Source organism: Malurus melanocephalus, unplaced genomic scaffold (genome assembly GCF_030028575.1).
Source record: "Malurus melanocephalus ecotype Western Australia unplaced genomic scaffold, MMel_1.1 scaffold_14, whole genome shotgun sequence".
Taxonomy (NCBI): Eukaryota; Metazoa; Chordata; class Aves; order Passeriformes; family Maluridae; genus Malurus; species Malurus melanocephalus.
The window spans coordinates 3,399,334-3,420,594 of NW_026623246.1; the positions used below are offsets into that span (position 1 = coordinate 3,399,334).

Sequence of the window (21,261 nt, forward strand, 5' to 3'; positions counted from 1 at the left end):
CACATCAACAGCTGCCTCCCTTCATTTCTCTTCTGCTCACCTCCCACATACTTTTTCACCAGGTTTCACCATGGAAATGAACAAAGTTTGATGCTTACAATTGTTGAGACTCTTGTTCCAGCTTATTTTCATAAATGTAACTGTAATTATTAGTCTTCTGGTACTCTTTCCATCTTTACCAGAGCAAGATAGCCGGAAAGTCAGCAGAACATCTGGGCAGGTTCTTCCATACCTTGCTGCCTTGGAACTTGGAGGAGGAGGACACTGACAAAGATCTACATTACAGATATTTGTCAGAGGAATAGGTCCTGCTGTGGTGCAAACTGACACACTGTTAGGACTAAAACTACTGCTTCCCAATAAAATTATTTTGAGTTGATTTTGTGGTATTTCTTTCTCAATCAAAAAAAGGTAGTATTGAAAAGGCTTTAAGAAAAATCGGTTCGTATTATAAATTTGTGAAAGAAATACTGCTTCCATGTTTTTATTTCATTAAAGCTTTGTGTCTGGCTGTAAACCAAGCTTCTGCCATGTCTTACTTCTCATGGAAAGTYTTGCAGCAACTAAAGCTGAGGATCATCATCTTGCTACACCATTTCAGTCAACCTAGAGTTGAAATGGTCATGCTTGTGTTTTAAATTATGCATTTAAGTAACTTTTGGAATTAAGAAGGTCTAGCACAGACAGTGTGAACTTGCTTTCCCTTCCCTTTGTTAGGATGGAGAGTTCTCCTGTTGCAYAGGGAAGCTGCCTGGTACTAATTACACTGTAGGAAAAATAGCACATTCTCTGTGTGTGTGCTGGAGCTGGATTTGTTCTGCTCTCATCTGGTCTGTGGGAATTTATTTGACAGTTGAAAGGATGTTTGAGCTGGCTGTTAAGTGCTACAGGAGCATTAGACAAATGGAACTGAAGATTCTGTTCAGAAGGTCTGCTCAAACATCTGTCTTGCAAACTAATTAGTTATACTCAGCAAACCTTTTGGTGAGAAGTTTGACTCTCCTTTTAAAGCTTCAGTTATGCTGTACAGCTTTTAGTACAGGTACAGTCATCCTTTTTATGCTGGTACAAAGCAGAGTAACTTCAACAAGCATGCTAAAGAAATACTGGATATGGGCTAATATGAGTACTTTTACCAAGATGTAKCTACATCCATGGTAAGAAAGACTGGAAATACGAGTTTGTGCTGGCACTGTTGAAACAGCAACACCTTTCAGTTTCACAGGGACTAATGTGCGTGAGTCAYGGATGATTAAAAGGTTATGCTTGAAGAACCTGGTTCAGTAACTATTGAACTTAGATGGAGACTTTCTTGGGCTTTGGTTCAAGTTATAATTTCCAACTCAAGTTATTTGTAAGTTAGAAAATATTTCAAATGCCTCTGGATTTCTTTTGATGTGTTGAATGTGTTCCAAAGTGAATAATGGTTTGAAGGAATAACATGTGCTTGACAGAGTGAACTTCAGAAACAGTACAACTTGCTTTTTACCACAGTAAATCTTCGCTACAGGAAAAGTCATAGCCAAACCTGATTGTGACTGCACATGGGGCGGTGCAAAGGAAGTCGGTGAGACCATTTTCTATTACTCTGATTAAAATCCAGAGCAGTGCACACCAGGCTGTGAATTAGTTTGGAAGGTAACATTTTGATTTGTGGAATAAACAAGAAGGGGCTGAAACACTCTTTGTCAGCAGCTTGCTTAAAAACCACATTAGGCCACATAGGAGGTCTGTTTAAAAGTACTTTGTTTAGCAAAAAAGCAACAATTAGAATCAGAAACAGTTTGGCTGTAACATCAGAAACTAATTTCTTAGCTGTGACTTCATGGCAGTATCTGTATTATACAAATGACCTAAACTGAAACATTGGTCAAAAAATCCTAAAAACATCCGGAAATATGTTTGCATGTGACCCTTGCCTGTTTCTCTGAACTATCCAAACTTTTCCACTTTGTATATTCAGGAGAAACTGCGAAATGTAGCCCTCTGGTTACACTTGGCTGTGAAATTACATTATGCAAACTCTCTTCTTTAGTTGCCCCATGTAATGAGAGAATGTATATTTGGAAACATCACAACAGCTTGAGGACACGGGCTTTCTTTCACACCACTCTTTTCTCCCAGACACAGCCTCTGTATTTATGTGGGTTGTGGCTGCCTCGCAAAAGCTACGCCAGCCCTGGTGCCCACAAGGTCCAGCGAGCACAATTCTCTCTGAGCAGCGTTTCAGTTCTACTCACAGTTGTGCAACTCATTTACTCCCTGACTTTGGTTACTCTGATCCTATTATGTTCCAGCTGCATTCTTTACACTGTCTGCCTGTAAAGCACGGATTAATTTAAGCTGGTAATTTTGATCTATAAAGCATTTAACACCATAAATTAACCATTTAACACTAGACTGTTTGAAGATCATCTTCAGCCTTCACCTTCTGGGTATCTCTGGTTGTTTCACTGTGCAAAGTGATCCACCCTCTTGCTCTAAATTAGCGATGTATACTCCTCCTTACTAGGGTACAACCTGCTTTGTTTCTCACCTGTTTGAAAAAGTTTGTTTTTTAGTTTTAGAATGTAATGGGATTTGACTAGTAACAACAGCTCTGTACCTTCTTTCTCTTCTGTGAAGCWGTGTTTGTCAAGAATCCAACAGATGCTGTTTCAGTAATAATCGTGGTAGTAAATGCACAGTTGCTCAGTGGTAATGTAGGGCACAGTGCCTTCGGAGAGGGTCTGGATAATGAATCCTGTTCACAGCACAAGAAAATATATGACTGCAGCTCTTCTCTGGATGTTTTAAAGTACAGAACTCCATTTTGGGAAATAACTTTTGTTTAAAAAAATTTTTATTCTCATTCTTCAGAATAACCATATATTTAAAGCATGACCCTTCAGCTGCAATCCATCAGACTAGGTGACTTCTAGGATMTCAGCTGTCAGCTGCTCTTCCACTGCAGCATCATCTAATGAATTGATGAGACAGATGATGCACCTTCCCCAAGAAGGCAAGTTAGAGCCCTGCTTGACAACCTAAAGGCTGAACTGAGGGTTCAAAGCTAACCCTCGACACTTCAGAAGGAAGACCTGCTTCATAGAGGACCTTAAGAGAATGACTCTCTTTTCACACCCATCTTCTCATCTGAAGAACCTGCTCCTTTATCAGCTCTCCCTTGCCCAAATGTGCACATGGAAACAACTGTATTACAGACCAGACAACTTGGTACTCTGAATGAAGCCACAARGTGTGGATGTGGGGACCGTGTCTGAAGGAGAAGCTGAGTTAAAAAGGTGGGAGATATGGGCTGTGCAGCCTGTAAGGAAATGTTCCTGCCAGAAGAATATCCTATCCAAACAAAAGTTTCCACAGCCTGGTTTGGGTCTCAAAAAGAGCTTATTTTGATGGTGGAAATGTTCCATGTGGCCATCTTCCTGCTCAGTCTTTTCTGTATTTGCATACTATCCTATGACACAAGTGCAGCAGTTTAATTTTGTTTTACACAGGTATCTCCTTGAACATTTTATTCCATTGCTTTTAAATATGCCTTTTTTTTTTTTTTTTTTTTTTTTTTTTTTTTTTTTTTTTTTTTTTTGCTTTTTAATGTGCTATCATATGCTTTCTAGGCTGAGCAGTTCTCTCTGATTTGCTCCACTTCCAATCTCACACCATGGCATTTTCCCCATTATTTCAGGTGAGAAGTATTGAAAAATGCTTTTATGGTGTTCTCAGCATAGTATTCTATGCCTTTCCTTTTGTGTCATTACCTTGATGGTCTGAGATTTTTCTCTGCACTCACATGGGACTGCCCTCTCTGACCGTAGAGCAGATGCAGATCATGCCAAACCCAGGGAATATGTTCTCTGCAGCTTCTTTCTATTTTCTGTCTCATACTCAGCTTTATCTCTTTACTGGCCTCAGTGCTGTCTCTTCCTTGCTRTTTTAGAAAAGACTAAATCTTTTGACCAAAAAAGACTCTTACCCAAATTGTTGTTACTGCAATCTGTAGAACCCCACAGTGACGGGGCCCCAGTCTGATGTCACCCCATTCACTGCAACCCTTTGTCCCCAGCCCGTAAGTCAGCTCCTCACACATCCCATGATGTTTATCCAGCTGTGACCCGGACATCTTGTGCAGAAGGACACTGTGAGACACAGCATTGAAAGCTTTGCTGAAGTCCAAAAAGATCACATCAATGGGCTCCCCTTGGTGAAGCAGCTGGGTTACCTTGTCATAAAGGTAAATCAGGTTTGATAAGCAGGACTTTCCCCTCAAGAAGCCATGCTGGCTGTGCCATGTCACTGCATTGTACAGAAAGCACATTTTTCCCCCTCCAGACCAGGACCTCCAAAAGCACCATTGTACTGCTGGGTCCAGTTTCAAGGCCACAAATGCACTCAACTTTCTCCCTTTCAACTGACCTACTGGCATCCCACTCTCCTGCAGCCTGSGGTGAAAGACAACCCAGCACAGAGRTGMTGCAGCTTRTGGCATGTGAAACACAACTTGCAAACTTCTGCTCCAGAGCACTTTACAGSGCAATCACATCAAACACTGTAATTTCTTCCCCACTGAGCTCTGTTGACTGAAGCAGCAGAGCAGTACTAGGCAGGCCAGCATGCATATCACTGCTTAACTAAAAGCAGATTCTTGCCATTCTACCATATGAAGAGATGATCATGATTGCACAGAACAATTTTCTATTTAAACACCTTAAATATGAAGTCTTTGGGGCAGCTGATGTACAAATAAATTTCTATTGAAGACTTCTGAACTAAGAGAAAAGAGTAAAGCCCTTCAAGGCAGAAAATATTTTGTTTTGTTGTGTCAATTCCATAGTGTGAAGGAAGATAGGGCYCTGACCCAGAGTGCAAAGTTCGATTTAGAATTACGTGCCTGGTTAAAGTAGGCACTAATTAATCAAACCTACTTGGCAGAAAGGATTCTTACATATCAGTCGAATCCAAGCTGCTGGGATAAACAGGCACATCTCTGGGAACACAGGACTTATTCTAAAYCAGAATCAAACATGACCCTGTTATCCTCAGGTGGTGGAAGACAAACTGGAATTGCTGTCGGCCCAGCAACTGGAGCTAGCTAGCCCTTCTCTCTGCCTTGGTATGACACACGCACTCTAAACATCAGAGGGACTRAGACATTCTTGTAACAAAATAGCTTTATGCATCCACTTAAAAATACATAAATAGAAGGAAAGTAGAGTGCTTTGGCCTTGGGCAAGGTGAAATACCAGAAATGTAATGAGTTAAATYACCTTCCAGGCTTGAGTGGAAGTGCTAAACCTCTTCAAAACACAAGGTTCTTACAGAAATGCCATTTATTCCAATAGGACGTTGCTAAATAAAATGAGTCACTACGAATGAATCAGACTGAGTTGGAACAAAGTAGAAGCTTTTTATAAGCTCAAAACACATTGGGCAATAACTAAAATGCCTACAAATATTCAGAGCACTAGGTAAGAATGAATATATGCCACCCTGCAAGAAGCATTTTTTGTATCTTAATACTTATGGCCAAATAATTATTTTATTTGATTATCACTAATGGAGATTAGATAGGAAGCAGTTAAAAGGGAGTATCATGAGAAAAGCTAAGATCATGATATTGTTTACTTTGGGAAAAGAGAARAGCAGTATTTTATTGCAGTTATAGCAACAACTACAGCCAAGCATTAGCTGTGCTCATTTTGAAACTGCATTTTGTGCAAACAGCAATTATGACTTTATTTTATTAGTTGGTAAATGAATGGCTAGGAAAATCTCAAAACAGAAATTTAAGAAGCACCATTTTAACTTGTTTTTTACAAATTAGGTATTATAGAAAATGGAATAGGCTATTCTCCCTTGCTCAAACCATTCTGATAATTTTGTTAAATAAGAGAAGGAATATTCAATTTAATATCTACAAAAGCTAATATTTACATTGTTCAGTACACAGAGGCAGGATCACATTAAGAGAAACTGGAAGAGGAAGAGAATAAACTGTTCTTAGGGTCCACTGTGGATAGAACAAATAATATGGGGCTTAAAGCATAGTAATGTAGTCAGGTAAGATTTYAGAAAAATATCTTTGTAATGATAGAACATAGGAAGCATGAGAAGGGACAGCAAAGGGAAATTATGCAACTATTCTCCCTGGAAAAATTAACCCAATTTTCACCAATGTTTATTTACAGTTGAACTGCTCTGGGACAGACTAGAAATACTTCTTCAAGTCCTCTCCAGACACGTTTTTTAATAGTTTTAATAAAGCAATTGTTAATGATTTCATCTCAATGGCCTTTGTCACTCGGCATTGTAAATGTTATGCTAATTGCCAGAAACTATTCCTGCCACAATTTCTCCTTTAAGTTAGCTGCTCTCTATTTTTGTGTTTTTTTCCCCATTAAATATATGAGTTTGAGAGAAACCAAATGGACAGCACATATAGAGAGCAGACACTGGATAAAGGCAGGCTTTGAGACCATCAGAATGCCACGGACCCATTTGATGCAGGGACTTGCTAACTAATATTACTTTGGAAAAGAAGTAGGTACAAGAGAGGGAGCAGGAAATTCAGATTATATGTTTAAGTTATATAGCTGACACAGAAAATTATTGTTTCCAAGAATTTTGAATTTAATGATTTCTTTTGTTGCAGTCCTTGCATTAACAAGCCAGCTGGATCTCCTGTGTGATAYCATCACTGCCTTCAGGAAAGATAACCTTTCCTTACACACTGCCATGTACACAATTCTGCTAAAGACAGGGTCCTGCAGCTGCTTGCTGCCCACCGTGGCTAATCGTCCTCGTAACTTGAGCAGCATTCCTCGAGCACCACGCTCACACCAAACCCTCAGCAGTTGGAGCAGCTGTGTGAAGTGCAACCTTAGATTACCAGAGATATCATTAAGTGAGTAATTAAGAAGCTGAATGTCTCCACTCCCTATCACTTCRACTTTTAATAGAATAGCTCCTCAGCCACCTTGTCTTTGGGGTATATCAACCTTATTAATTCAGTCACGTATTTTACAGGTAATACTGCTAAAAATATTGTCTTGCTACATCTGTGCAGTAAGCGGAAAAAAACCAGAAAGTGACATATTAAAAGAATTAAAAGTCAAGTCAGAATAAAGATGAAAAGGCACTTTTCTGCCATTGCCCACAATGTGCAGCACAGGCTCTATCATGCAATGAAAGCCCTGACAATCAGCCTTGAAATTCTTGAACATAAGTCCCACCCTTCTTCCCATGAAAGTTTGGACTTATTTCCAAGTACTTTTTAAATAATTGGTTTAGYATAAGATCACAGCTAGTGAAGTTCTGCCAATCCTTCTATCAATTATCTATTGTGGATTATCTTCTTGTTTTGTTATTAATACAATGATTTAGTCCATAGATTTGACAATTAYAAATCTCAGTATTCACTCTCAGAGCCAGTCTCAGCCCAAAACCCCAAAGATTAAATGCTTCAAGCTCCTTAAAGCAAGCATGAAAGAAGCACGTTAAAATCTAGTGAAAAATCTTCAAATTTAAGTTTAGTCCTCCTTTTTACCTCTGTGATACAGACATTTAACGTTCAAAATTCATTTGTAAGCAATCAAAACCACAGGTGAAACACAAGAACAAAGTATTTACCTAGTGAGTCATCAAAGTGCTTTATTTTATAAAGCCTTGCTCATGTTTGGAGTGTAATCTAAGCACTAACATACACAATAATGAGTCTTCCTTGCCCTGTCCAAATAAACAGTTTATCAACAAGAATGAGTGACAAAAATGCTACACAGACAAAAAGAATGCTTTGTTGTAAATGTCTAAAATGGTCTAAAAATGYACACTCGTTGGCCGCAATTAAATATGTACTCCAAGTACCTTAATTTTACTTCAGGGTCTCTCTGTGGCCTCATACCTTAAGAAGCTTCAGAAAACGAAACTTGGGTGAGAACATAGACAACCAGGGTGTTTAGGGAGAGGACAAAAAAAAAAATCAAGCCACAGTACCAACTTATTTAAATACATACAATACAAAAGTATACACATACATTACAGTGCTGCAGACATCACTAAGTCAAACATAACAGAAAATCCTGTGGGAAAGGTCAGGGAAAGGAAAAAAAAAATTAGTACACAGCAACAGGGATAGTATTGCCTTTGGCTGCTGAAGAGTGTAATTAAGGGGTTGCTGTTGTATGGGCTCCTCTGGAGTGAACCACTACACAGGTTATGCACAGTTGCAGGCTGAGCAGCACTGACATTAGTTATGGAGAAGGCATGCTGGCACTCCTGATCCCAGTTAGAAACCATGAGAGGGAGGTTTGACTTCTCTTATGTTGCCTACAAAATCTAATAATTTCAATAAAGAAATTTTAAAGGCACAGCTTTAGCACAGTGTATAAGTAGATAAACTTTTAAGCATATGTAAATTTATCTCTTTCAAGCATGGAGTCTTTCAGGGAAAAATACAAGAGGAGAAAGAATACAATGTTGTTTAAAAATTTTAAACAAGTTAAACATGATCAGCACAGTTTCAGGCAAKGTACTATACAATCAAAATTGTGTGAATGGTAGGACAGGTCATTTTGATGCTGAAAGACAACCTTGGGAAAAATCCCTCTGAGATATCCTTTCTCATTTTATTGTAAAAAGTCTATCATGGAGGTGAGCGAGACATTCACTTTAAGTACACTACTGCACATTACCTCTTGGAAGATGACAAACATTACTTCATTTGTACTGCAAAATAACTTTACATGTAAACTCAAAAGTCATATATTGTACACGGCTCTGAAATTCAGAAATATCCCTGCTTTCCTAATAATGTAAACAGTAAAATTCAGGGTTCATTTTTCAAGGGATAATCTATAATAAAATACCGCAGTTTCAACAGTACAACATAAGCATTTAAACTTCAAATTCCCAGTAAATTACAAGGGAATGGAATTTCTATCGGTGTGCACATCTTTCAGGATGGGTAGAAGATGGAGCTACTATTGCCCAAAACTATGCGCTTTTTCAGATAAACTTTTTTTCACTTGTAACATTATTAGTTCCTATATTGCAAGAATATAAAACAAASAAAAACTTCAGGTAACAAAGTGAAATAAGCAAAGTTTTCCCTTAATGTAAATTTACTATAGCAAAAATGTACACACACAGCATGAATTACGTTAGCTCTTTGTAAGATAAGAGACGCCAGCTCTCAGATGCCTCAGAGGCTGAACTTCCTGACGCAATTTGCTGAAAAGAAGACAAAAATGGGAGAGGGAGGAAAGAAAAGGAAAAAACCCAACTGCTAGGAACCAAATGGGAAAAGCCTCCGGCACCAAGGGCTGTTGCAGCTGCTTTTTTAAGGAGCGCCAGTGTGCAGGGTGTAAGTGTAACATTCGCWGTAAAGTCTTCGTTATTATCGTCATCATCATCATGAAGAATACTGTCACATATCTTTTTTCAAAAAATAAACTGATCCACAGTTTATAATTTGATATCAATATTGTAGATTTAACATGCATTTACTCTTCCCCACCCCCACCCCACGTCTCTTTGCTCATTAATTCCATTTCAGCTGGTAGCATCAGAGTATTACTGTCACAGTGCACTCTGAGTAAGCTGTTCTATTTATTTAAATTATTTTAAAATTTTTTTTTTTTTGCACACACAAAAGAGTCAGAAATAGCTAGAACTATGCTGGGAATATCAGGCAGCTGTTAAAGCGAGTACTCCACCCCACTTCAGTCATCTTTGCCAGCAGATGTAAACAAAGGGGTTGCTTTCTGTAAGATGAGCGCTTCTCTGAGTTCCTTTTTTTCCCTACACTTGTAGCCACTGTTGCTGTCCCCAGGTCTCATGTCTGTCCTWTGTAACATGAGAGGTTACGTCAAGATGTTGGCAATAAAGTCCAAGAAGCGCTTTGAATACTGTTCTGGATTAACAGTTGAAATTTCTGCACCAGCCTATACAGAGAATGGGGAAGAGAGAGGACAGAAGGAAGAACCAGTGCTTTATTTGATGCTCTTATCACTGAGGATGTTGCTCAATAAATTTTATGTGCAGTTTCAGAACCAGACACTAGAAACACAAATTGTAAGRGGCCTCAAGCAGAATCTTACTGGTGCATTTTTAGGCTTCACTGTATACTGACAGTACTCACCACTGTAACAGCCATCTTCCATTTTTGAAACATATTCTTTTTACTTTCCATATTTCTGTTCACTTTCACTGTATTTCAGCCATCTATATGAATTTTTACAGCACAATTAAGTCAGGCCACCCACTGATTCACCAGCAGATTCTGGTCTCTTGATGAGCAGCAGTGTCTTCATACAGAGAAGACTGAACTGCTGTACTTAGACCTGGCATGTCAACACTTGTGTAACATGAAYTGTTACCTGAATGCTAAATAGCCCGGTTTGAAATACATGGTAACAGTAACACTTTTCAACATTTATGCATTTAAATCTGGACTCACTGAATAAGCCAWAGGATTGCTATTTCAATGAAGTCCCGATTTCATTCATATTTTCACTTGAATTTTTTAGAGCCTTACCCACTTTTTTATTGGTATTTTTCCTGTTTTACAAAAGAGGAAAGTTGCATGCATGCAATTAATGAATAAACTTCAGTGTCATGTGGCTCAGGACGGAGACAGTGMAATCAACAAAAACAAAATGGATGCATGAAAGTAATATTCATGAAAGTAATAAGTTCTAATCACAATCAGCTTCAATAATCATAGCTGTTACTTGCAACGTATTTCTAACCCTTATTGAAGCCAGAAGTGTGAGTTTTTAAYGTCTGCTACTTTCAAAGTTCAGTAATAATTGCCAGATAATGGCTGCATATGGTCTGCATCAACTTTCAGCTGCCCAGAAAGCAGAGAGAGTAATGAGAACATTTGCCTTTAGAAAGACAAAAAAAATACCTCCTACAGGCCTTTGCAGGTCACATCTTTCTCCACTGTAACTAAAAAGCCCTGAGCCCTTTGCCTAAAACATCCCACAATGCCCTGACCCTTTAGATATTTAGACACAGGAGAGATTTTAGCCTCATGAATGAATATGGTCTTTTTAAAAAAGTTTATGAAATTTGAACCTTAAATCACCACAGGAGTGATGATGGCAGATATAAATCTGGAAGACTGTGCTGTTACACCGTGGTTCTTTAGTGTCTCCTGCTAGGCAGCAATTTCCATTGAAACTAAATAATGGCAGTCAAAGAGAAACCTTCACTGAACAGTCTCTGAGTATTTAATATGGACATTTTATTTTTATACCTGATTTTGCAAATCGTACCTTTTTTTCTGAAGAAGTTTTCTAGAGTGAGCCACATTATATGCTGAAGAACTAACTTTCAGCWGGCTGTACCACATAATGAAACCATCATTAGGGCCCTGCATCTGAAATTAGATTCATGACAGCTCTCACAGAGCGGTGAACAGCTTTGTTTGCACAAATAAGGTGCATCTCACAAATTTAGGACAAAGCCCTAAAAAGGCATCTCACTAGAGCTCCTTATGGGTGAGAAAGCTGTGCATACAGCTGAAAAAGGAGTTCCACTCTTAGTATGTCACATTTAGCACTGACTCTCTACATTTTTATTGCACATTAAACTTGAAAAAAATTCTGATTTCCCCTTTCCCTACACTTACTGAACTGTCCTGTATCAGAGCACTAAACAACAAAAATGCATAAATATAAATGGAGTAAGAGGAAGAAACCAACCCAGATACTTACCCCATGCTTTACTGTTTTTGCAGCATGAGCAGCTTTCTTTTTTGCATCATAATGAGTAAGAATGTCAATAATGGCCATAAAGTACACTTCCTTCCTGGGTGCATCTGCAAATGATAAACACAGGGCAGTAAGAATGACTTGTGAAACATCTTAACAATGAGTCCTCCTTCTAATAAAAGAGACTTGGTAAGACTCAGTCAGCAGCTAAGACAGGTCAATGTCAGTCATAATCAAGATCTGTGAAAATCACAGGCTCAAGCTGTCCTTAACTGAGAGTTTAACTGCACTCATATATAATGCAAAAACCCTTGAATGAGTGCAAAATTAAAAAAAAAAAAGCATACAGGAAGAGAAATTATTGCTGAGTTAAAGTAATGCGGATTTCCTCTTATTTTGTGGAAAAACTATGAAGCTTTATATGAAAGTTAATGCTTCTGTGTCAACAAACATAAACATATTTTCATTATTAATAAAACCACATATTTATCCACGTCAATGCTTATGAAAAAAAAGGTAACTTTCCTGTCTTGAACAGCCACAGGTAACTAGTTATACTTGGTTTTACACACTAACATCAACTCAGTCTCAGGCCTCTTACACACTCCTTCTGATGACTTTCTTAGCTGGAACACAGAAATTGGGTATGAGTGCACAATTTTTCAAAAAGCAATCCATAAAGTGAAACATAACTGGAATGCTGCTTTTCTCRTTCATTTTAGACTGTGTTTAACAGTGTTATCTGCCAGGAAAGACTGATTATAGATACTAGATTTCCTGAAAGGCATGAAAACCCTGTGAATTAGCTGCAGAAGAACTAGTGAACCTGAATAGCTAAGTCCAGCAGCTCTTCCTGCTGGACCCAAAGAGCAAATTTCCATTTCCACAGAGTGAACTTCTATTTTTCAGTTTATTTTTGCTTTCACGTGGTTGTGAGGATTTTAGGATTCTGATGCAAGATCAAACCATCTTAACATGAAAATATTTCTTACTGCTTACTTTCATGGGATTTTATTCCATAAACATCAATAGCTGGATCAAATTCCCCTGGAGCCAAGGGCAGTGAGCTGTTCAGTGTATTTCCTGGACTGTCTGGAGGGGTTCCAATGGGGTGGGTCCCATCACTTTCACCTTCCTCTTCTCCATCATTCTCTTCACACTCTATTTCTTCTTGTTCAGCTCTTTCAACATCATGAATTCCAACCAGCAAGCTGTAGTCCATGAGTTTTAACTGAGCAAGGAACTAGAAGTGATAATAAGCAATCAATCAATATTGCTGAAAAACGTAAGCTCCACATACAAACAGAAGTTACACAAAGGTGTCACCAGTTGAGAAAAACTTCTAAGGCACTTCTAAGAAAGAGGAAAGGGGAAGATCAAGTGATAACTGGCAAAGATATACTTGATTTTATTAACATGTGGTAACAGAACACAAATTACTTGAAACTTACACKGTAGCCCACTCTTCCAAAATCTTCAGGGAAAACCAATTGTGTGTAATGAAGAGCAGTGCACTTGCAAGCCGATGACTGTTACTCCTGGCTTGTATTTCAGTTAAATTAYAGAACACAGAATATTCTGGGTTGGAAGTGACCCCCAAGGACCATCAAGCCCAACKCGTGGCCCTGCTGCACAGCACCATCCCCAAGAGTTGCACCATGTGCCCAAGAGTATTTTTCAAATGTTTCTTGAACTCTGTAAGGCTTGGTGTTGTGACCACTTCCCTGGGAGCCTGTTCCAGTGCCACTCCTCACACAGCTTCCCCTCAAGGCTGTGTATCATCTCCTCTGCCCTCCTTTGGACAGCTTTATATCTTTCTTAAGCTGTGGTTCCCCAGAGCACACAAAGAACATTGCTCTGTCACTGGTCATTGTCCAGACCAACCTTTGTGCCATCAGGTGTACAAYGTGCTATGATGTGGTGCTGAATCCACCCTCTCACTCCCTTTTAAGTCTAATTAAAAAATCAYGAAAAAGTGATCAACTATTCTTGCAGTGGAAAGCTGACAAGTTTTACACCCTGAAGACAAAAGATGATGTTATAGTCTCCTCACAGTGACAGGCTCATGATTTACATCCTGTAAGTAAAACATGTATGTGAAGGGAAGGGTGGTTTTGAATAAAGACTAAGGATGGGACATTTTAGAAAACTAGGGGATGAATACATTCTAGATACAAACAAAGAGTTATTTTAGTTGAGGAGAACACAACAAAGCAGAAAGCTAAGGGGAGGATGGAAGTAAGGAAGGTATAAAAGCAGGAGAATGGGACTAACAGCTCAAGAGGRTGAGGGATAGGCAGGACAGAGCTGTGCTGCAGCTGAAAAGTAATACTGTGATTTCAAACTTGTGAAGCCCATGCTTATGATATGTAGAGAAAGCAGCTGAAAATAAAAATGGTTTCCATTTTTATAAACTCTAAATGGTTATCAAAAGGAAGTTAGAGCAGACCAGGGAAGAAGGGATTTAAGCTAGACTTTAGCACAGTGATAGTGACAGTGATAAAAAAGATGAGTGTAAAATACACGGGAATGAGGTACTCCAGTTGGTCAAAATCCGATTCTGAGAAAAGAGACAAACTGGAGATAACTGTAAATTCAAGTGCTAGAAGAAATACTGTGAGATTGAGAAGAGGTTTCAAGAAGAAGAAATTGTTTTTTAAAGATTTCAGTATCACTGATTTCGATATAATAAAACAAYAGACTTTTCACAAGACTGGAAGTGACCTAAGTTTGAAGAGATGATGTACAACAATACACAAGACAAATAGAYGAGACTGGCCAACTCCAGGCACATTATTCACTAGGTAAATACAGGAAAAAAATCTACCAATAATCACAAAGAACAGCATGAAAGAGAATGGACTCTTGGGGAAAAAACAGTGAGCTACAAATTAGAAGAAAATGGCTCTTGGAAAAAAGTGTGCTGCTGTTAGAAAGAAAAAGACTTAAGGAGATCAGCACAAGAAAAAAAATCTGATTTCAAATGGAAAAAAAATGTTTTTTCTCAGGACACCAGCAATAGAAAAAGGAGGCAGGAAAATAGACAAGGGAACATCAAAACAGCAGTAATAATTTGTGTTTGAACAAAACAGGAAGAGGACATATGAATTGATTGGAGAGAAATATAGAAACAAAACTTAATGAGAAACAAGAACAGATATAAAGCCATATAGCTCAGAATACTACTCCATAACATGTTTTAACTATAAATACTGTCCGATAAGGCAACCATATACTAAGTGTTTTGCATTTCTTTTCATTGTAATGAAATGTGAGTTTACACATTGGTTACAAAGTATGTCTATAGGTTATCTCATAAGGGAAGAAGAGCCAATAAAAGAAAAACAAGATTAAAGAACAGCTTGCCATTGTCAAAATCAGGAACCAGATCACTTCACACTAGTGGTTTACATGGATATTAAACAATTCTCTGTATAAACTTCAAACCCACAAAAACCGCCTCTAAAAACATAATCTGGAACCTGCCATTACATTCCCAGTCTGGTAAATTATATAGATCATACATAATCTGCTTCTCAGGGTAAGAAAGTATCTTCCACATTCCTTGCACACACTTAAGATATTATCTGCAATCTACTTAGTGTAAAAGCAGTAGTCAGCAACAGCAATGTATGTTAAAAGAGCACAAAATTTTAACCCAAATAAACTTATCTCTAGAGCTGTGACATCGGTAGAGCATAATATTTTAAACATAAAATAAACACACACTGGTATTTCACAAAATATTTATGTTTCCATCATCCTCACCACCATGAATTTCCCATTGTTACCATGATGGGAAATGAGATTTCCYCAGAAGCAAATTATTGGGTAAATTCTAAAGTAACAGTATTTTGGTTTGTGCAACTAATGAGATATAGATCTGAAGAATTCTAAAAGTCAATTCACAGAGCTCTTTTGATATAAATAGCTGAAAGTTTTATTAAGTCACAGACACATTTTGCTGCCAAATCTCTTCTGAGTCTGCCTTTCAACTTGAAAACAGATTGTAGGCTTTGAGTATAAAGCTGCAAAATACTGTGTTTAGGAAAAATATTTTCAATTGAGCAAACTAAAGGCAAGTTGTGTGAACAAGTTAGTMTGATATTTATTTTATTAGCCAAACAAAATCAGTAAAAATATTACATTAAATGCATACATTAACATTTTTCTTTCAAGTATTTACTATATTCAGCCCATTATAAATTTATATGAAAGACTACATTAAGATAATGAGACTGCAGTTGCTCTATTCAGATTACTGACAGAGTATCACTCTACGGCTGTGATACTAAGAATGATTTAAAACTGGATTACTAACATGAAACAAAAAGGACATGCACAGCTGTGAGTGGGGCAGATGWCCCATGTCTGTTATGGATCTACCATGTATGGCCTTCACCCTGGTGGACTTCCACCTGTAAAATAAAACTGAAAATACTTACCTGTGTCTCAGGGGTATCTGGAAGTACTAGGCTTGTAAAGCATTTAAGTACTAAGCAGTACCATCATTATAACATCACATCATCAAGGCAGGAACAGTGCATGGCAACCAGCTATTGCAGCAAGCCATTTATCACATCAGCAAAGCAGTGATCAACTCCTGAAAGTTTAAATCGTGTTTCATTTAAAACAGTCAGTGCTTGTAGTATTATAAACAAGAGCTTTCATTAATGAATTACAGGTATGATTTCCAGGGATATCTGTAATTTCCACGCATTTTATTCACAGGTAAATGAACAGGCACATTCTTACCTCAACRTCCTTTTTCAGTTTCTCAAGGAACATCTTTTTGTTATTCTCATCAATATGAATCTTTTGGCCATCATTAATAAAAWCATTGTCTTTGAACGTCGGCAGCTCTTTGGCCTAAAACAAACCAAAACTCCTGTAAGAGCAGGATTGCAAAGAGGAGCACGGTAAAGCTGCTGGCTTGGCACAGCCCCCACTGGCAGGGGGCCCTCCAGAGATCCCCTGTGCCCCAGAGGGCACCCTGAGTTGCCTCTCCATGGCACGCAGCTCTCTGTGACTACACCCACGGAGCTCTTTCCTCAGYTTATCCCTCCTGGAAGTGGCCTAGAAGGTAAGTGTCTACTGGGCAGCAAAAGTAGCTAGGACAAAGTCTCTACTCAATACTGGATTTGCATTGAAMACTGACTGGCATCGAGCTTCTTCCAAGATGCCATTTGTCAAAGCGACTGGCAGTGAGTGAGGTCAAAACACAATCTATACCTTGTAATAAAGGGCCTGCATCAGATCTGACAGAGGAAGTCAGACTGGATTGCATTTTGCACAACTATTGYGAAAGTTTACAAGTGCCTAATACCAAATAATTATTGAAGAGCATCAAATGAACATGAATTATGAAATTCTGCTTAAAAGTAGCAAATGCCAGAGAAGATCACTGCTTCTTCAATATGTAATTAAATATTCTTGCTGTTGAAGCAACTTGATTACCTTCATCTTTAACTGCCCCATGAAGTAATTTGCAATGTGCTAAGGTAAGTCAGAGCAATCACTGGATTCAGTACTAAGACACCTCAAATGGTCGCTGTCCCTGCAGCAAATTGACAAACAAAAGTGCAGTTCCTTCAAGGTATTTGGACAAGTAAACTAGAAGTAATAGTAATTCCTGCTAAATCAGAGCTTTAAAAGAATTGGCCCAGTAAGAGCAATGGAGAGCCTGTCTCCCCGTCCCACCTTTATAAATAATAGGGAAGAACAGGTTTTCTTTACAAAGAACATTTTACATAACAGCCAGTGCTGCAATTCCTTTGAACAGCCAATGGCCATGAACTAGTGGACTATCCTGAATACAGTAGTTTCCCCTTAATYTGAAAGTCCTTCTGCTAGGAATAAAACACAGCTAACATCAGCCTAAGGGAATGTCCTCCAGAAGTTTAACTAGTCAGACATTGCTTATAATACTTTATATGTAATTTTTACAAAGTTTATTTTCTTCCTATGACACAGTAAGGAAAATAATCTGAGAGGCTATAATGGAAAGCACAGCACTAAAATGTGAATACCACAGCAGACGCTGAAAGGCTCTTACACATCTTCACAATGGCTGAAAGTTCTATTTGCTGCTGGGCGGTGTGCACTGAGGTGGCCAAAATACTCAATTATTCTCCAACTGACCAAATTCATTTTTGGACCTGGAATTTGCGAATTGCTTGAGATCCCACAATGCTACTTTTATTTTTAAAAGCAATCATTTTCCTTCAATAATGGCTCAAAAATACTTAAGAAATTAGTAACATTGTAATGGTTACAAAGCCATTATTAAATCCATGGCCTCCTGATACCTGTGAACTTTGGAAAAAAATACAGTCCTAGTCTGGCTGCTCTGGATTATTACTGTCTTGCCTCTAGAACATTTTGATGTATTAAAATACTCTCTAATACAGATCCTCTATTTATATTTAAAACAAAAGGAAAACAAACACCCAAGCAGCTGAGTTGAAGCTACAACCATTCATCCATCATAGATTCCTCCATGGGGGAGTGCTCTCCTGCTTTACTCAAAAACAATGTGAGCTTCAGAAAGTGTCCAGCAATGAATTGTTTACCACAATATGACTGCACAGCAGGCATTGATTTTCTTTCTGGCCTACTCAGTAAGAGCAGGGGTAACATCAGATAAGCATTCCAGGCTAACAGCTGTAGAGATTATCATAGTCAATCAAGCATACTGTCCCATGGACAGGGCTAATTCTGCAGAGGCGGGACTGTGGATCCAGGGATGTTGCCAACACTGGAGGATGGAATCCAGTGCGTGGGATGCTTAAGAATGGAGAGGAGATTTGGATGAAATAATTTTATATGAAGCAATAACAAAAAGAATGCAGGAAACCAAACTGCCTTCATTTTTAGCCCAACATCACTAAAAAAAACCCCAGATTATTCTTCCACCTAATATATCCAAGTTATCAATTAAATTAGGCAGAGGTTAAAGTGAAACAAACCCATTAACACAGGAAAACCCCCCCCCACCAGTGCTGTTTAAAGCTGGGGAGTGTGCACAGAGGGCGGATGTGCTTGTGGTTAAGACCATGAGATGCTTGTTTGCCTCTAGGCTCTGCCGCAGGCTTCCCGCAGAGCACAGCACCAGCCACACTGGGGGGGTGTGAGGGGAAGCTGCCTCACCACAGTCCTGTGTTAGYAAAAATAAACTTAAATTAAATTACAAGCAGTGTCTTTTTGGAAGATGCTAGTGCTGGTAAGCCAGCTGTGCAGGTGCCATACATCACTTCAACCTTGTCTCTGATCTATTTTTAATAAAAGTGAGCTAGCAAAGCTGACACTGCTGCAGTTCTTGTCCGTCATCACAAMACCCAAGGGGTACTCCCAAGGACGCTTAGGGCAGTGAGTCAGCAYTCCCAAAAAGCCAGATTCTTCACTGCCTTGTGTGCTGCTTCCACAGTCCAGGATCAACCCTCTGAGGATATTTATCTGAGGTAGYTTTTATCCACCCAAATACCCATAGCTGTAAAGACCTGGCAAGTGTAGAATCACATAGGATAAAAGCCAGTAGTGAAGCATGTGAAGAAAAAGGACAAATAAAACAGTGGGTCCCATCTAAGAAACTGAAGCTAAACAGCTCTGTGCCAATGGTTGCCCTGAAAAATCACCACATAATTTGCATGATGCCTCCCAGCCTATTCTCTTCCCTCTTTCTAGGTGTTATCAGACAAAACTTTTTCTTTTAGTGTGCTAGACAATATTATTCTCCCTATTTATTTAAAGCTGAAAAGACCTAGGATACTGTTGCAGTCCCATATGTTACTAATGGCAGCCAGCAATAGTAGTGATTCTAGTAGTACTTTAAYTGAAATTTTTCTTAAAATTGATTTATGAATTTAAGAATCAAAACCTATGAAATATTCAACTAGCAGGGGCTTGTGTAGTATGCAAAATAATACATTCATTCATGTTGAAAAATRCTACTATGTTCATTTTCTTACACACTGAAATAAATAAATAGAATCACATTGCAGCAGTTTAAACATTATCTGAATGAAAAAAAATTGAGACTTTGCTATAATGAAATAATTGATATGGTTAATTTTTTATGATGTCTCAAATATCCCCAATGAAGCAAAATCCTTGTTGGAAAAAGATTCYCCTGGAATGTAATTCATTATAATGAACATATTACTGTCATTAAAGGACTAAATATTTTAAGAGCTGCTCAGGAGATGAGCATCTAACTACTTCCACTAAATTAATAATAGATTTTCTTCTGAACCACCTCCACTGTTTTTTAGTCCCTACTTAAAGATGCAAGAAAGGCACAACAGATTTTACAAATATAAAATATTTCTTTAATAAAAGAGCATCTYATTGGCACACTTCAAGTTTGCATTCCAAAGATTGCCATGGTCACAGAGAATTTTAACGGCAGGAAGATTTCACCGCCTTTGAAAATTATTTAATAAAGATTTCTTAGTAACTGAGAGAATGTATAAAGCCTTATTCAAAATAAAAGCAAAGTATAAGAGCCGATACTGCTTTAAGTTAAAAGAATCTTTGAATGTAAGAACCAGGTGAAGTTTTATTTCTAGAGAAACATGGGAATGTTTCTTATATATTTCTTAGCACATGTCAATTCAGCATCCTATCCTARTGAGTTGAAATGAATATTAACAATYTTGTTTCCCCATGTGTATCATGACTTCAAAAATAATGGTCATTGTTAACATTAATGCTKACATTTTGCAAGAAGCTTGCTAAAACAGCTGTAGGTCAGGTAAGTTTTCAAATAAGTGTTTGAGTGAAAAAGGAAAGAAACTAATAGTCCTCACAACTTGGCAGCAATTTATTGTCTAACAAAGGCAAAGTTTGGGCCTTAGGAGAAATGTTGCATAGCATGYTTATTTTTTGGTTGGAACTAGCCACAATTCACATTATTTACACAGCTAATCATGGAAAAATTTGGCTTACAATTTATAACTTTTGAAAATTATATAGAACATCTGCCAAGAGTGAAGGTCCACACCCTGGACTTCTTTAACAACAAATGCCGCACATACACCTCAATTTTTTTAAATACATATAGAAGGCAGTATTTGGGAAAGAAAAAGGATACAATRCTAAACATAGTTTGCAATAATTTGGAACAGGTGATTTTGAACTGAAACAAAAGTCTCAAGCCACTAGATCTACAAGATGGAAGAATAACTTCCTCTGTAAGGCTGAATTTTGCAGCTTTTCCCCTCCAATAGCTGTGTGAGCTGAGTCGAAACGTTTGTTGCACAATTTGCCTTGCCCTAGACAGGGGTTTCTATACAAACGGGAATGCAGCTCCACTTGACATCACAAGTCGGTAAAAGGAAATGGAAATAGAGCTGTAACCCCAAAACAGGGTTTGAGGGGAAWCACTGAAATGACTTTAGCCAGTACAAGAAGCATTTTTGTCGGACAAAAAGATTGGTGCAGGATGCTGTAGGGCTAGATATTTAAGCATGTACCAAAACAGAAACTGCCTTTTCAATGCTCAAGGAAATGCATCCAGAATTATCCCTAGCACTACTGTCTTCCTGCT

The 21,261-nt window shown here is 38.2% G+C and overlaps 1 protein-coding gene across 1 annotated transcript in view; it reads right to left on the bottom strand.

The window, feature by feature from the left end:
- Positions 1 to 7,621: 7,621 nt before the first annotated feature.
- PIP4K2A (phosphatidylinositol-5-phosphate 4-kinase type 2 alpha) overlaps positions 7,622 to 21,261 on the bottom strand; it is a 105,467-nt gene continuing 91,827 nt past the window's right edge. Inside the window, exons 7-10 of the mRNA XM_057383780.1 lie at positions 16,470 to 16,583; positions 12,714 to 12,957; positions 11,718 to 11,821; positions 7,622 to 9,938 (exon numbers count right to left, since the gene is read on the bottom strand). Coding sequence (XP_057239763.1) covers positions 9,858 to 9,938; positions 11,718 to 11,821; positions 12,714 to 12,957; positions 16,470 to 16,583 — 543 coding nt within the window. The 3' untranslated portion in view covers positions 7,622 to 9,857. The remainder of the gene's footprint in view (positions 9,939 to 11,717; positions 11,822 to 12,713; positions 12,958 to 16,469; positions 16,584 to 21,261) is intronic.